The following is a 16521-nucleotide window of genomic DNA, read 5'->3' as shown; positions in this document are numbered from 1 at the left end:
TCCCCCAGGGTGAGGGTGATGTCCGATTTGTTCACCAGTGAGCTCCAGGAGTAGCATAGTGCCAGGCACTTAGGGACACACAATAAGCAGTAGTCAGATGAGGAAAGAAGGGACGCATGAAAGCACGGTGCGGATGAGCCCCCTGTAAGTGGTGGCTGTGATCTATATATCTATACCTGTATATACATATATATTCTTTTTCAGATCCAGAATATATATATACTTTTTCAGATTCTTTTCCATTATAGGTTATTACAAGATATTGAATATAGTTCCCTGTGCTGTACAGTAGTAGGTCCTTGTTGGTTATCTATTCTATATACAGTGGTGTGTATCTGTTAATCCCAACTCCTAATTTATTCCTCCCCCTTCCCTTTTGGTAACCATAAGTTTGTTTTCCATGTCTGTGAGTCTGTTTTTGTTTTGTAAATAAGTTCATTTGTATCATTATTTTAGAGTCCACATATAAGTGATATCATAAACCCCGTGCCCAATAAGTTGGCCCTGCCCTTGTGCCCAGGTGTCAGACGAGGAAACTGATGCTCAGAGGACCAAAATTCCCAGTGAAAAAGACCCAGAGATGGCACCGGAAACCAGGCCACATGTGAGTCTAGTTCCAAACTTCTATCCCGATCCAATATCCCTGGGGCCCAAACAGGTTGCGCTTCTGGATCAGCACGGGTGGTTCCCTCCGCCGCGTGCAGGCTGCCCTCTGCGCCCCACCCCTCCGCGCCGGCCCCGCCCCTCCGCCCCGGCCCTGCTCTTCCCGCCTGGGATGAGGCGCGCGTCCGCAGGGGGCGGGGCCGCGGGGCCGCGCGCGCGCGCTCGCCCGTCCGCCGTGCGCATGCGCCGTGCTCGCGCGCGCGCTCGCGGGAGAGGATGGCGGGGGCCGCGCCGGGCGCCATCATGGACGAGGACTACTTCGGGAGCGCGGCCGAGTGGGGCGACGAGGCGGACGGCGGCCAGGTGAGGGGGGCACCGGGCGCCCCCGACGAGGACTGTTGGTCTCCGTCGCCGGCGGGCCGGCCCCGCCCCCGCCGCGTGGTCCAAGCACAGCTCGCCCCGCCCCCTCCCGCCGCTCGACCACCCCCCCGGGCGCGCGGCCTCTCGCGGGGCACTGGACGGTGATGCGTGGCGAGGACCCGGTCCCCCCCAGTGACGGGCTCCGGCCGCAGGGGCACCGCCCCCCAGTCGTGACCCGAGCTGACCTTCCGACCACCCTGGGGCGGCCTCGGGGCCGGGTCCTGGGACTTCCTAGCCCCGCCGGGAGGGTCAGACAGCACCTCGAAGGTGGAGGATTGGGCCCAGACGCACACTGTGAAAAGTAGCCATAATCTCTAAAACAATCCAACTCAGCATCATGAGGGGGAAGAGTGGACCTTGGACTTCCGCACACGTGCTTTACTGTTTGTAAACCATACTCTTGGGCGCTCTGGCTGATGTAATCAACCCTTGGCCTGAGTGAGGGAGAAAGGATCGTCCATCCTTGACCTTCAGGGGTTTGCTGGGGAAGCTGCGGGAGGCTCAGAACCTTCTCCCCAGAAGCCAGGGGTTGCACAGTAGGGACTGGGCGCAGTCGCTCGGCCAGGGGACCCCAACCTGATTCTCATCTGAAGACCCACCCGCAGTGATGTTTGAAACCCAGCTTCCCAGGCCCCTCCCCTGGGGCCTGGGAGGAGTTGGTCTGGAGGGGAGCCTAGGAACCTGCCTTTTAACAAGAGTCAAGGTTAGGTGTTTTGGGAACATACTGAAGTGATATTTTGAAGGAAGAAAGCCTGGAGTGGGGCGTGCCCTGTTGAAAGGGGCTGGCGGGGCACTGAGGGCATTGAAGCCGGGGTACAGGGATGCAAAGGTGGGCGCTGTGTTCCAGGAGCTGAAAGGAGGCCTGTGTGGTTAGTTGCCTGGTGGAAGCAGTGGGTTCTGAAGGGCCTTCTGAGAGCTGCTGAAAAGCATGACTTGTTCAAGAGTTGGGGGCAGGGAGTGACACTCTAGGCTTCACGTGTTGGATCGTTCCAGGGTGTTGGAGGCTCAGAGTGGAGAGAGAGTCAGATGTAGCTAATTGAAAAGCTGTGCCGGCTAGGCGCTTTCGTGCATCATCTCATTCCACACTCAAGATACTGAGTTGGGTGTTAACTCTGCTCATGTTGAAAATGAAGAAAGTGAGACGGGAGGACCGAGTGACCTGCCCAAGGTCATGAAACTCATACATGAAGGAATGGGGATCCCACTTAGGTCCTTTGTCTCCATCTCCACTCCAGCAAACCGCCGGACCACCGGAGCCTTCCGGTCACAGCGCGCTACAACTAGGGCATATCTAAGGGCCATCTAGTCACTTAACCCCATGGTGGGTGGATTTGGGGGAGGCAGGAAGATGTGTAAGGAGGCCGCTGTGACATTCAGTCCAGACGACAGAAGCTAAGGGGTACTGAAGTGCAGATAGCTTAGTCCGGCTGTGGCTTGCCAGTGGGGAGTGCCGAGGGACGACACTGCGGAGGCAAGCGAGCGGGAGGTTGAAGTCCTGCTGGAGCCTGGATGTCTTTTCTGAGGGAGATAGGAAACTTTAAGCAAGAAAGAGACATCAGATTTGTGGCTTATTAAGGTCATGGTGGCATCAGTGTGAAAGGTGACTGAAAGGAAGGAATGAGACCACGCCACTGGGGGACCATTGCAACTGCGAGCGTGCCCAAAATAAGGAAGGGCAGAGGGAAAGAGGGAAGGAAGGGCCAAGTTGGTTAGACATGTGGGAGAGAGAACTGATGGGTCTTTGGACAGGATGTGGGAGCAGAAATTGAAGACCTCTTCTAGGTTTGTGAGTTTAAGGAGTCCTTTACAAAAACATGGGTTGTAGGAAGCAGATCTGTTTAGAGGGAAAAGAGGAGGTCAGTTTGGAATCTAATGAGTTTGCCGTACTAGTGGGACATGTGAATGGAAGTGAGAATAGACAGTTGAATGCTTGAGTCTAGAGCTTGAGAGAGAGAGATCTAGGCTAAATTCTAGATTTATGAGCAGGGAAGTGGCATGACCCAGGAGAAGATGTAGTGGAAAAGATGAGTGCCCAGGGGAGAAGCCCGAGAATCCAGACACCCAAGGATGCCTCCTGGGGCAAAGGCCGGCCTGCCTTCAGAAGCCTTGCTCGAGGCTCCCACTCAAATAAGGTCCAAGAGAAGACTCCCCGGTCTCCATAGTGAAGGAATCATGTTCCTTCTCCCAGAGCACTGCTTTCAGGATGTAAGTCTGCGTCAGGGGTGGGCAAGCTTTTCTGGAAAGGGCCAGACAGTAAATATTGTTGGCTCTGCAGGTCTCTGTCACAGCTCCACTCTGCCCATTTTATAGGGGGGAAGCAGGCATAGACAATATGTTTTTAAAAAGGGGGCTGTGTGGCTGTGTTCCAATAAAGCTTTACTTACAAAGACAAAAGGAGGATGGATTTGGCCCTGGGCCATAGTTTGCTGATCTCTGGCCTAGCTCTTACCCCATTATGTTAGGGGCAGTTACTGGTTTGTAAACTCCTTCAGCAGAAAAAGCCACCTCTTGTCTTACAGTTTCTTAGGTGTCCTGTGTAGTGCTCAGTGTAGTGAGTGTCCAAAAAGCATCCGCTTTTTGGTAACAGCGTTAAAGCTGGGCAGACCCTGGGGTCATTCCGTCCTCTGTCATCACATCACCATCCTGTCGTACCCTTAGATCCAGCGACTTGCCTAAGGTCGCCGCCGTGTAGGACAGGGACTAGTATCCAGGCAGGCCTGCTGATGTGAGGCAAGCCAGTGAGCTGCACTTTCTGACAGCAAATGGCCTTCGAGAATCGCTTCCTCAGTCTTTGTTGGAAAGCCTTCCGTGCATGGCACATATGAAATAGTAATAGTGACGACAGTAATAGCAGCTAACACCTACTGAACTCATACCAAATGTCAGGTGCTGTGCTTGGCTCTTCCAAAAATTAGCTCCTGGAATCCTCACAGCAGCCAAATGGGAGTAGGTCCCATTGTTGTCCTTGTTCAGTAGAAGAGAAATGGATGCCCAGGTGAGGTGTCTTGCATGAGATGCGGTAACTTGTATGACCGCGTACACAAGTTTGCCAGCGTGGAGTCGCCATACAATCTCACTTGGTATGATTCTGGATTCCGTTTTCTTAGCCACTCACATTACTTGTCCAGTGTACTTCATGAGATTGTCGTGAAAGTCAAATGAAATGACATACGTTGAACTTTTTAAAAAAATTAATTAATTTTTGGCTGCATTGGGTCTTTGTTGCTGTGCGTGGGCTTTCTCTAGTTGCGGTGAGTGGGGGCTGCTCTTCATTGCGGTGCGCGGGTTTCTCGTTGCGGTGGCTTCTCTTGTTGTGGAGCATGGGCTTCAGTAGTTGTGGCCTGAGGGCCCTAGAGCGCAGGCTCCGTAGTTGTGGCGCACGGGCTCAGTTGCTCCGCGGCATGTGGGATCCTCCCAGACCAGGGCTCGAACCCGTGTCGCCTGCATTGGCAGGCGGATTCTTAACCACTGCGCCACCAGGGAAGTCCGTGGAGCACTTTTGACGTGGACAGCGTCATACGGGTTTAAGGTGAGATTGCAGGATACTTGTAGTCCCGAAGAATAGCCTGGCTCTTTTTGCCAACAGCAGGAGGATGATTATGGAGAGGGAGAAGATGATGCCGAGGTCCAGCAAGAATGCCTACATAAATTTTCTACCCGGGATTATATAATGGAACCCTCCATCTTTAACACTCTAAAGAGGTATGTGAGAAAGGTTGTCTGCACTGGGAGGAGAAAGTTGTGTAATAGACCCAAAAGATGATAACGTGAAATTCAGAAGAATGCGGTACGGGAATGGAAGGCCTCTAGGGGTCCCCCCACTTTAGAAGCCTGAATAACCTGTCTTCCTCCTCACCCTGCCACGGCTGTCCATCCCCATGCCCATCTGCGTCCATTTGAGTGTCACAGCTTGTTTGTTCCTCTTTTCTAGGTATTTTCAGGCAGGAGGGTCTCCAGAGAACGTTATCCAGCTCTTGTCAGAGAACTACACTGCTGTGGCCCAGACCGTCAACCTGCTGGCCGAGTGGCTCATTCAGACAGGTGCTGTGTGGGGGTGGGGTCCTGGCCCTTCCCCCGCGGGACCTTTACCGAGCACAGTACAGAGCCGCTGGGTCATCATCATGCTGATGAGCTGGAAAGGCCTTCTTCGTTGTCCTGGTTCTTTCTGTTTGTTTGTTTGTTTGTTTTCCTGGTTTTTAACACCTCTGTCAGTAAGAACTGAACTTCTTACCCATTTTCATTGGCTTGATTTTTATCTTTGATTCAATAATTGAGGTTCACAGATAACCCGCAAATGTGATTCTCATTGAGCTGTTTTCCCTACCGTGTTGTAGAAGTAGAGAATTATACGGTGTATGTTCAGTGTGTCATCTTTAAGAGGTCTATTATAGCAAGCAGAAATCATGGCTAATTTAGGACTGGGCATGATTATGGCTTTTAGCTACTATGATCCAAGTAGAGCCTTACTGTAAATCCTCTGTGCTGAGTACAGATGACATCGTGGAGTGGGTGCTGCCCGTAAACGAGTTGACTCCCTGCTGTCACGGTCATCACACATGAGTGTGCCCCCTGGCTGGCATCTGCTCTGTTCTGCCATGGGGGAGGGGGGGTGTTTTTCCATTTTGGCAATTTGTCCTTGTTCCTAGCGAGGCTTCGAAGATGTCACTGTCCTTTCCACGTAAACAAGCATCCTTGTGTGTTTTGCCCTGGACTCTTTTTTGGGTCTTACCATCGAATATGAGTAATATTAATTTTTATAAGAGGCCCCAGATCCTAAGTGGTCAGAAGCAGTTCTGTGATATTTGATTTGCATGTAAACTTTTGATCTGTCGACTTTTTCTAAAATAACACAGTGCATTGAGAGATTGCCATTTTCCATCTCGTGGCTTGCATTTTCTTTCAGGTGTTGAACCAGTGCAGGTTCAGGAAACTGTGGAAAATCATCTGAAGAGTTTACTGATCAAACATTTCGACCCCCGCAAAGCAGATTCTATCTTTACTGAAGAAGGAGAGGTGAGGAACCTTTTTCCCTTTTTTAATTCCAGCTCCTAGAGTCCTCTGCTGATTCCACCTCAGGGTGGAGTGTGGCGCGTTGTGTCAGTCAGGGCTGGAGCTTCCACACGCTGCGGGGGCGTTCGGGGCTCGGGCTCGGCCGCCCGGCCACCAGGCACCCTCAGCAGCCCGCGGCCTGCTTCTTCCTGTGTGGGGGACCGCGGCAGAGCCAGGAGCCCAGGGGCTCTTGCTGTGTCTGCTGCCACGACGTCACCTTCACTTAGGCGAAAGCTAGGCCTCTTACCTTGCTTTTTGTTTGTTTGCTTGTTGTCAGACCCCCGCTTGGCTTGAACAAATGATTGCACATACCACGTGGAGAGACCTTTTCTACAAACTGGCTGAAGCCCACCCAGACTGTTTGATGCTCAACTTCACTGTTAAGGTAGGAGGAGTCCTAGAGTCCGAGAAAAGATGAAAGTATTTATGAATGAGGGTGATTTTGACTTGGTTGGTTGTTGGTCTGTGTCCTTTGAAAAGATCCTGCGTGCTTTATTTGTAAAGGTTTTCGTCGTTTCACTTTAGTAGGTCGTAAACATCCAGAGGGAAAAGCGTAGACTTTGTATGTTTTGGGATCGAGTGGCCTGTGTTTTAGGATTGGCCAGGAACAGGGGACAGAGCCTTGTGTTCAGAGAGGAGCCTCTAAGAGCGCCTGGTCCATCTCCTCCGTCTCACACACGAAGACTCAAGGGTGGGGGGCTTGACTGGGACCACCAACCTAGTTAGTGGTGAAGCGGGGACCCGAGCAGAAGTTTGAGACCCGCGCCCAGTGCCCGTCCGTCCTCACCCCAGGCTCGGCCAGCGGCCGCCTTCCTGTGGGCGCGGGGCCACGGCTCGTCAGCACTGTGTGTGGCTTACTTCCGTGTTGCAGCTTATTTCCGACGCGGGGTACCAAGGGGAGATCACCAGCGTGTCCACGGCCTGCCAGCAGCTGGAGGTGTTTTCTAGAGTGCTTCGTACCTCTCTAGCTACGATTTTGGACGGAGGCGAAGAAAACCTCGAAAAAAATCTCCCTGAGTTTGCTGTAAGCGCTTTACTTGATGTGGCTCAGATCAGGAGGAGGCCGTTCGCATGGGGCCATGCATCTTCTAACGGGAAATGCTCTTTACTGTGGAGAGTGTGTGGGTCGCAGGGCACCTTCCCAGGTGGGGACTTGTGTGCAGAACTGTCGGAGTCCGACTCTTCTGTCTGCCTTTGTCATTGCTGTGGTCCTGAAACCCCACACGCTGTCTCCCTGCCGTCTTCCAGAAGATGGTGTGTCACGGGGAGCACACGTATCTGTTCGCCCAGGCCCTGATGTCCGTGCTGGCCCAGGAGGAGCAGGGGGGCTCGGCCGTGCGCAGGGCCGCACAGGAGGTCCAGCGCTTCGCCCAGGAGAGGTGAGAGGCTGCCTGTCAGCTCGCTCTCGCCCCTACCACATTGCCCTGTGTCCACAACCGAAGACTCTAGGTCCTCCTGTTTTTGATAGATAGGTAAACTTGCTTTTATCCAGTAGAGCTGAAAAAGTCGGGCTAATTTTAAATACGTGGAGAGAGCTTGCTTCGGAAAGTTTTGCTTCGATGAATACTTGGTAAACGATTTGCTTATCGTTGAGTTCACTGTACTTATGAACCTAAATTCCCAACATATTGGGATTCACCAGTGGCACACGCAACAGTCCCGGAATAGCTCTTTAGCAGTCTGATGGTTGGATCGTGCTCCATATCCTACAGAACAAAACTAGCCCCCATTAGCTTTATCGTCTACTAATGGAGTCTTAAGGTACTTAAAAAGTGCGTGGTTCCTTTTAGGAAGCCTCTGAGCTGTACCGAACCGTTCTTTCCCAGTTGCCTCTAAATGTTGCTTTCGTGGGTCAGTTAGTAAACGTACCAGTGGATGAGAGAAATATGAAAAAACAAAGGGACCTCAACAGTTCAAAGCATAAATCTGAAAGAAGGAAGGAAGGAAAAGAAGGAAGGAGAGGGCAGGACAGGGCACCACCTCATCAGTGATGGGATGTACGATTTTTTTTCATCAAGAGGCCATGATGCCAGTCAGATCACGCTCGCACTGGGCACAGCTGCCTCCTACCCCCGGGCGTGTCAGGCCCTTGGGGCTATGTTGTCCAAGGGAGCCCTGAATCCGGCCGACATCACAGTCCTGTTCAAGATGTTTACAAGCATGGACCCGCCTCCTGTTGAACTCGTGAGTTGCTTTTCATTTTAACCTTAAGATGGGACACCCTCAGCGCCTGTCGGAAGCATATTCTTTTGGAAAGTTGTTCCTTTTAATTCTCGAAGTCAGCGAGTGCACATTCCTATTGAAATGTTTCTGTCCTCTCCCTGGTCCTTCCTCATCACACCCTCGGCCCTCACAACCCTGAAGCACATGCAGCGGTGGGCGTGAGTGGGCCCTCCTGCCATGGGTGCGTGTGGACTTACCTGCCATCTCGCTTCTGTGTTCCTTTTCAGTGTGTTTGTGTGTTTCTCTTCAGATCCGGGTGCCGGCCTTCCTGGACCTGTTCATGCAGTCACTCTTTAAACCAGGGGCCAGGATCAACCAGGACCACAAGCACAAGTACATCCACATCTTAGCATATGCAGCGAGCGTGGTGGAGACCTGGAAGAAGGTACTGTCAGTTCTGAGAACTCATGGACTTTTTTACGGAGCCAGAAACCTCCTCTCTGTGGTGTTATTTGGGAATTTTGGCTGCAGGGAATCATGGGCCCAACTAGTGTTAGAAATGTCTTTTCTAGTGTTTCTGCATAAAATAAGTCAAAGTGCTAAATGTCTCAAGGAAAGGTGCACAGCATCTACGATACTAATTTAAACTGTAATTTGAAGTGTGGCTAAAGATACGAAACCGATTCCCTAAGCCACCGAGGGACGCCGGTCTCCCTGGCGGACGGTCTCTCTGTGTGATGGGTACACTTCAGAGACAGGGACGGGGGTTTGCAGAGAGAAGGGCCGAGGCCAGGTTACCCCGACTGCAAGGACGCGGGCACCGTCGGGATTCACCGACTTCATGTGTTTTCAGAACAAGCGAGTCAGCATCAATAAAGACGAGCTGAAGTCAACATCGAAAGCTGTTGAGACTGTTCACAACTTGTGTTGCAATGAGAACAAAGGGGCGTCTGAGCTTGTGGCCGAGCTGAGCACCCTCTACCAGTGTATCAGGTGAGCACGTGGAGGTTCTAACCCTGATTCTCTGGGGAGGAGGGGCTTGAGCTTTCATATTAAAAGCTCAAAAAATAAAACATTCAGAGATACTTATTCATCGTATTTATTTTCTCTTTCGTCAATAGAGAGAGAGCACTTTAAACTGTTCTAGCAGCATGAGTAATTTTCAGGTGTTTACTTGCCAGAAGTCCATTTGCAAATTAGACTAAGAAAAAGGAAGACCAACCAGAATTACAAAAATTGACTTGAAGAAGAGGCTCTATTTACAGTAAAAGTTAGACCAACAAGGTATCACCTAGATAGAAATGGTGGGTGTCATGCCAATTATTTAAATAAGCATTCACTAGAAAAGCTGACACACAGGGTGTCCTCTTAGGCATTTGAACCTTCCTCCGTTAATTTGTGCTAGTGACAAAGAGAGGGTTTGCTAAATAAAAGTAAGCTTCAGCCCAGTCCACCAAGCTCATGGAGTGTTGCATGAATGGTCTTTTCCTTTCAAGCCAGCAAAGTTGGTCCAAAGTCAGCTGAGCGTGGGATTCGGGTTCTCGAGCTGCGCCTTTGAGAGGATGCTGGTCTCGTCAGCCTGTTCTCAGCTCATCGTGTCTCCCTGGCAGAGCACGTTGTAGAGTGACTTGATGGGCTGGCTTGAGTTGGTGTTGTTTGTTTTGGTGTTTGCCCTTTAGAAAACTTTGTTTAAAGGAAGCGTTCTGCCTTGTGTACCTGTAGGTTTCCAGTGGTGGCCATGGGTGTGCTGAAGTGGGTGGACTGGACTGTGTCGGAGCCGAGGTACTTCCAGCTGCAGACGGACCACACCCCGGTGCACCTGGCACTGCTGGACGAGGTAGGGGCTGCGGACCCCCCAGCTCCGGGTCCGAGGCTCTCGCACGTCTGTTCCCCGCCTTCAGAAGGCAGTCCTTCCGGAGCTGGTTATTTCTGTTCTAAATGAGGAGTTTCCTTTTAAGGAGCTAGTTTCGTTGACTCCGCAGATCTCTCCGTTTTTATCAAGTGTCCCTGAAAGGATGAGGAATGGGTCAGAGGCTGGCCGGCCCTGGGCCGAGTGCTGGGCCCGCCGTCCTCAGCCACGAGCTGTCTTTGGTGACGGTTCTCTGGGGCCGGCGGGGAGCCCAGAGGCCCAGCCATAGCGCTCAGGGTGGCTCCCTTTGGCCTCTTTGTAGATCAGCACCTGCCACCAGCTCCTCCACCCGCAGGTCCTGCAGCTGCTGGTGAAGCTCTTCGAGACAGAGCATTCCCAGCTGGACGTGATGGAGCAGGTGAGCGGGCAGCCCGAGGGCTGGGCTGCACAGCGGGAAGGCGGCCCCTTTCTCAGCCTTGTCGCCCCACCCGTGCAGCTCGAGTTGAAGAAGACCCTCCTGGACAGGATGGTGCACCTGCTGAGCCGGGGCTACGTGCTCCCCGTGGTCAGTTACATCCGCAAGTGTCTGGAGAAGCTGGACACCGACATCTCCCTCATTCGCCACTTTGTGACTGAGGTCAGCGCGCGCCGGTTACCGCTTCCCCCGGCAGCGCCCTTCTTGGCTTGATGTAGTCATCTGGTACCGCACTCCGGAGCCGTGCCGTCGGAGAGTCACGGTGATGACAGTGACACGGATGCCAGTCTACCAGGCACCTCCTACCTGCAGGAACAGTGTTTTACCTGCCTGGCCCCTGGGCGTCTTAATGTCGGAGATTGTCGGCAGGAAGCAGAATGGCGGGGGTTGGGGGAGGGGTCTCGCCGCACTGTTGCCGTCTGACTGGTAGTCGGAGCCGCTCACAGGCTGTGCTCCCCGTAGGTGCTCGACGTCATCGCGCCCCCCTACACCTCTGACTTCGTGCAGCTTTTCCTTCCTATCCTGGAGAACGACAGCATCGCCGGCACCATTAAAACAGAAGGTGAACACGACCCTGTGACAGAGTTTATAGGTAGGGTTGGCGTGAGCGTCTCTTGGCTGCAGTTTTCAATGTCATTGTTTCCCTCCTGTTTCTAACCCAGTGCCTGTTTTCCTTCCGTTCGTTAAAGCTCACTGCAAGTCTAACTTCATCTTGGTGAACTGATTCAGAGCATCCTCCAGAGCTGGAGCAGAACATTCCAGGAGACCCGCTGTGGAAAAACCCTTTCCAGAAGCTATTGTTGAAGAGGTCCAGTCAGCATCTTGGAAATGGGCTGTGGTGGGAGGAGGTGGGTAACTTTTTTAAAAAGGAAGGTGTTAGCAGTGTAACGGCTATTAGGAACAGTCCCCTCTCCTCGTGAGTCCAGGGCTGCCCCCAAGTCCTGTTTATAGTACTCATTTCCCCCAGTAGCGGAACTAGGTTCCCGTCACCTCTTGGGATGTAGCCAGCTGTCAGCCCCGGGGGTGGGGGTGGGGGTGGAAATTCAGAAACTGAGACACTTAGATGAACTCTTTTCAGAGTTGATTTAAGTTTCCTCACAAGGCTCCATTGGTTAGTTCGTATTATTGCAATTGCTTTCATTTTCCGAGAACAAATAAAAAGCCCTTCTGCGGTTGGAAGGTGTAGGTCCCGGTGTTAATGTTGTTTTCGTGTGTAAATAAAGCACTCAGATTCAGTTCTGGTGTGAAGTGTGCATTTTATTCATCCCTTGGGCAACTTGAGATCGCCATCCCCCCTCGGCCCTACCATTGACTTCAGGGTGACAGAGGAACTGGTGATGACAAGTCTGAAATGTTCCACCTCTTAAATACATCACAGACCACAGTCGCCAAGTGATTTATTGAAGAAAACAGGTCACATCATTCACCGCCTGGTGGCTCACGCTTCTCCAGGTAGATGGTGCGCTGCCGTCCTCCCGGCAGGAAGCCGTCCTGTGCGGGTGCTGGGTCGTCCCCCCCGCGACTCCCCCCCGCCGGGAACGCGTTCAGCCCCTGCGGCATCGCGGCGGCCGTCCCTCCCGGGCGCCCAGGGCCGTCACCAGCCATCACATATGTGACCGCCAACCCCCAGTTCCTTCAAACCACGGCAGTACCACCCCAGTGCCCGTGAAGGTGGGATGCCCTCTGGTTACGGCTCATGCGATCATTTCTTTAAGAGCCGCTCCTCTGGAGACGTCTGCCTTAAACGATGGGGTCCCCAAATGTGCAGTTCTCCTCGATGGCAAGGTTGTAGTCGGCACCCTTGCCACCTCTGTAGGCGCTGGTCACTATGCGCATCCAGCCCCGCTCACCCTGTGAAGAGTGGGACCATGCGTCAGCTCAGATCCTGTCTGCGCTCTGAGTAGACTGACCCCCTCCCCTCCTCACTCAGCCTCAGGCTTGGGGGGTCTGCGGCATCCCAGCCACCCACTCGGCTGACCCTTCCCTTTCCTAGGACCCCTGTTCGGAAATAGCTTTTGTGAAATATTCAACTTGGTTAATATTCAACACGAGGGGTGCATGGCCCTGTTATGCCGAGAGCTAATTAACTAAAATGCTGATCGACTCTTCAGACCAGATGACTCGACTACCTATTAATATCCCCATTTATAGTCGTTTAATAAAAAATATTGACATTTCATCACTTTGACATAAATCACCATCCCTGGGCTTCCCTGGTGGCGCACTGGTTGAGAGTCCGCCTGCCGATGCAGGGGACGTGGGTTCGTGCCCCGGTCCGGGAAGATCCCACATGCCGCGGAGCGGCTGGGCCCGTGAGCCATGGCCGCTGAGCCTGCGCGTCCGGAGCCTGTGCTCCGCAACGGGAGAGGCCACGACAGTGAGAGGCCCGCTACCGCCAAAAAAAACCAAACAAATCACCGTCCCTGATTTCATAACAATGAATTTGTGTCTTCATCTGTTAATGGTTAATACTCGGTCTTAGAAACGAAAATTCTGCCAGTTAATTTAATTCCCCTGGGTTTTTGACTCAACTCAAAAAGTATTTTTGAAGAAACTCCACAGTATTACTTAGGAGAGCCGAAAGTATGGCAAGAAAAAGAATGAGATGGTTGTAAAGGAATAAAAGCTAGCTAAACGGAAACAAAAGCAGCACTTCTCAGCCCCCATCCCCCTCGGGAGACATTTGTCAACGTCTGCAGACGTTTTCTGGTTGTCCCAGCTGGGGAGCAGGGAGGAGCATCTGGCGTCTACCGGGTAGGGGCCTGGGACGCTGCTAAACGCGCTGCGAGGCACAGGACGGGGACAGCCCCCGTGCAGCGCAGAAGGACCTCACCCCACGTGTCTGGAGCCTGAAGCCCCTCTGCTCAGGGCCGCGGTTCTCAGCTACAAAACCCCCAGAACCATCCAAGTGAGAGGAGTCGCAGTGGAAATGTCTTACCCATGGTTCGCCCCACGAATTCCGGACGATCCAGTACTCCGTCCCATGGCTGACACCCCAGCCGGCCACGGAGACTATGTGGTTTATGTAGGCCCTGTTGTGGTATTCAGCATAGATGCCGCCGGTGTAGTTAGACATCTTATCCGTTGCCATTATACCGCAGCTGAGAGCAAGCAGGGAAAGAATGAGCGCTTTCAATGACCATGTTGACCATCGTTAGGAAGAGCCGTGTGGATCCAACTTAAATAACGCACACCTGATGATTCTGCCCAAACTTCTGTAGTTACTCACCTGGCGTCCTCCCTACCGAAGCTATACCAGCCACCCCAGAGCACTGGCTACACTCTGGGAGCTGTCCATGGATGTGTCCTTCCCTCACAATAATCCTACGAGGGGCACATGGGCTACTGAGCTTTACTTTTGAGAAAACTCACGTGGCAGCTGTGTCTCCAGCCCTGTGGGTAAAGTTGGCCAGAAGGAAAGGGGTGAAAATCACCTGGGTCCCGTTTACTGGAAGCGTGCACGCCCTCCGCGGGCAGGGGTCTCAAAGCTCCTCACCTGATGGGCCCCTTCGCATAGATTTCTGCCATCATCTTTTCCCTCCCGGAGACGGAGCCGTAGTCGCCAACTTTCCAGAGGGTGTAGTTCTTGATGACGTGGCACTCTCCGAATTCAGTGCATGTTCCACACTGGTTAAACTTGTCACACTCTGGGGACAGCACGGAAAGTCAGCGTGAGGCCATTTCCTCGTTAATCCCTGAACAAAGTAGCACGCCCAGACCCAAACTCCACTTTTCTAACTGAACGCTCCATCCATCAGCTAATAATGGAAATCTTCTTGCCCTCGGGTGTTTAATTACCCTCCTCTTTCAGCTGCAGGAGTTATAAAAAGCCTTTCCCCAGGCCTCAGTGGAAAGAAACGTTAATTAGCACACAGTAGGTGCTCAAAAGCTCCACTTTTCCTTTAAAGTTGGGACAAAGGCCTTTGCACAATACAGCTGAGAATAGAGTGTGTTTAAATTATTCACTTTTAATAAGATTGTATTGTTGGCTATGTATTATTCACTTTTTTTTTTTTTTGCGGTACGCGGGGCCTCTCACTGTTGTGGCCTCTCCCGTTGCGGAGCACAGGCTCCGGACGCGCAGGCTCAGTGGCCATGGCTCACGGGCCCAGCCGCTCCGCGGCACGTGGGATCCTCCCGGACCGGGGCACGAACCCGCGTCCCCTGCATCGGCAGGCGGACCCTCAACCACTGCGCCACCAGGGAAGCCCCTATTATTCACTTTTAATAAGATTGTATTGTTTCCCCACGTTGGGGGAAAAAATAAGCATTTTCTTATTATTTCGGTCTGAGAAGGTATAATAATTAGGCCTCAAAAAACAGTGCAGCTATTAGGTCTGGAAGACTCCACACCGTTTCCTGCGTCCCTCCTGGGCCCTAGACAGTATTACTTCTCACCTTGTCCATCCTGCCTTGGCCCACGGTGCCACTTTCTGCTGCTTTCACATTACCTATTTCTGTTATAGTTTTGTATCTATCCAGACTCCTTCCCCAAGACATTAAACTCCTTGAGGATTAAACTGTTGGTTTAGTTTGTCCCTTGGACACCAAATGCCCAGGACAACCTGAACAAAGGTGGATCTGTGGCCACATTTGCTAATACAAAGACAGGACTACTGGAACTTGCCTGGTGGCGCAATGGTTAAGAATCCGCCTGTCAGTGCAGGGGACACGGGTTCGGTCCTTGGTCGGGGAAGATCCTGCATGCCACGGAGCAACTAAGCCCGTGCGCCACAACTACTGAGCCTGCAGTCTAGAGCCCACGCGCCACAACTACTGAAGCCCGCGCGCCTACAGCCTGTGCTCTGCAACAAGAGAAGCCACCGCGATGAGAAGCCCGCACACTGCAACAAAGAGTAGCCCCCGCTCGCTGCAACTAGAGAAAGCCTGCGTGCAGCAACGAAGACCCAACACAGCCAAAAAAAAAAAAAAAAAAAAAAAGACAGGACTACTTATTGCAAACAATCAGGTGCCAATGAGCTCCATCTGGCCCTGTTGTCCCAGGTGGGCCGGAGGGGCCTGGCCGAGGACAGACAAGACCAGTTGTGGGCGGATCAGGGCTCCGAGGACCACCTGGTTCCCGATTCTGAGCCCGCGGGGGCCCTCCCTGCTCCCCTTCATCCTGGACACCTCTCCTTGGTTCTCTGACGCCTGCTGCATCTATCACTTCAACACCTCACTGGACCAGTTTGGGGAGATGCCTGCTAGCTGGGCAATACGGCCGGGAGGCAAGGCGGGGGCAGCCTGTGGGCGTGGAATGGCGCCTTCAGAAGGTACAGGGGCCTGAGCACACCTTTTACAGATGGAAGGGGGGGCAGAAAAGCCCCCCGGTCTCCCCACACACACCCACGTCCTCCCCACTCCTGTCTCAAAAGGCCTTTTGAGTTGGTCTCAGCTCTCTGCTCTGGTTACGAGGGAGCTCAGACAGGTGACTTAAAACTACCCACTGTGGGGTTAGGGTTTGGACTTTTTCTTTCCTTGGGTTTCCAAGGGGAGCACCCTGAAAGGACCGTGCCGACTCCAGGGCCCCAGGCCAGCTTGCATCCGCTGGTCCGTGCAGCACCCTCGGCTCCAAATCCACCCAGACACAGGCGGCCGGGACCAGGGTCTCGAAGCAGGCCGGGCCCGTCTGCTTCCTGCCTGCTCGCCGCTCCCGGCTCCTGGAGAACACTCTTCCCTTGATGAGCGATCCCCTTACAAAGGGCCATGAAACCACCAAAATGCCAGTACGTCAAAACCCAAACACCAGGGCCCGGCCTGGCCGCCGGGCACGCAGGCTGGAGACCCCCATCCCAAGTCCTTTTTTTGTTAGTCTTCCCACCAAGGATGCCAGGCCCCACCTTTCCCGTCCCCCCAGCTACGTCCCGCCCTTACCGAGGGCCTCGGCTACAGGCCCTGGGAAGTTTGCCGGTCTGGGTTCCGGGCCACACGTGCGCTGGGAAGAGGGGGGGTGGGGAGGGGA

General features: G+C 53.1%; 2 protein-coding genes across 5 annotated transcripts in view; one reads left to right on the top strand and one right to left on the bottom strand.

Moving 5' to 3' along the window:
* Window positions 1-863: 863 nt before the first annotated feature.
* Window positions 864-11581, top strand: NELFCD (negative elongation factor complex member C/D). Of its 4 annotated transcripts, XM_029220440.1 has the most exons (15): window positions 864-966; window positions 4610-4725; window positions 4955-5064; window positions 5927-6036; window positions 6350-6457; window positions 6944-7096; window positions 7321-7451; window positions 8091-8256; window positions 8546-8680; window positions 9089-9228; window positions 9958-10072; window positions 10407-10502; window positions 10581-10721; window positions 11022-11151; window positions 11249-11581. In XM_029220440.1, exons 1-15 carry the CDS (start codon window positions 880-882, stop codon window positions 11281-11283), a joined length of 1773 nt encoding a protein of 590 aa, XP_029076273.1. In that variant the 5' UTR covers window positions 864-879; the 3' UTR covers window positions 11284-11581. The 4 variants fall into 4 exon arrangements, with proteins under 4 accessions (XP_029076273.1, XP_029076272.1, XP_029076271.1 ...); XM_029220439.1 differs by having other exon boundaries at window positions 7363-7451; window positions 10407-10721; window positions 11249-11468; XM_029220438.1 differs by having other exon boundaries at window positions 7324-7451; window positions 10407-10721; window positions 11249-11468.
* A 569-nt stretch (window positions 11582-12150) lies between these two features.
* CTSZ (cathepsin Z) overlaps window positions 12151-16521 on the bottom strand; it is a 9231-nt gene continuing 4860 nt past the window's right edge. The window contains 4 exon segments of the mRNA XM_029220442.1: window positions 12151-12410; window positions 13498-13660; window positions 14056-14254; window positions 14654-14658. Coding sequence (XP_029076275.1) covers window positions 12300-12410; window positions 13498-13660; window positions 14056-14254; window positions 14654-14658 — 478 coding nt within the window. The 3' untranslated portion in view covers window positions 12151-12299.

Source organism: Monodon monoceros, unplaced genomic scaffold (genome assembly GCF_005190385.1).
Source record: "Monodon monoceros isolate NGI ecotype Baffin Bay Population unplaced genomic scaffold, NGI_Narwhal_1 Super_Scaffold_13, whole genome shotgun sequence".
NCBI lineage: Eukaryota > Metazoa > Chordata > Mammalia > Artiodactyla > Monodontidae > Monodon > Monodon monoceros.
This window is presented reverse-complemented; position numbering and strand designations above follow the sequence as displayed.

Bases quoted from the DNA above. Each gene is read 5' to 3' on its own strand.
- NELFCD (XM_029220437.1), top strand. From the start codon at position 880: ATGGCGGGGGCCGCGCCGGGCGCCATCATGGACGAGGACTACTTCGGG. The intron at 4,726-4,954 runs GTATGTGAGAAA...CCTCTTTTCTAG, and splicing joins ATCTTTAACACTCTAAAGAG to GTATTTTCAGGCAGGAGGGT. The intron at 10,073-10,406 runs GTAGGGGCTGCG...GCCTCTTTGTAG, and splicing joins ACCTGGCACTGCTGGACGAG to ATCAGCACCTGCCACCAGCT.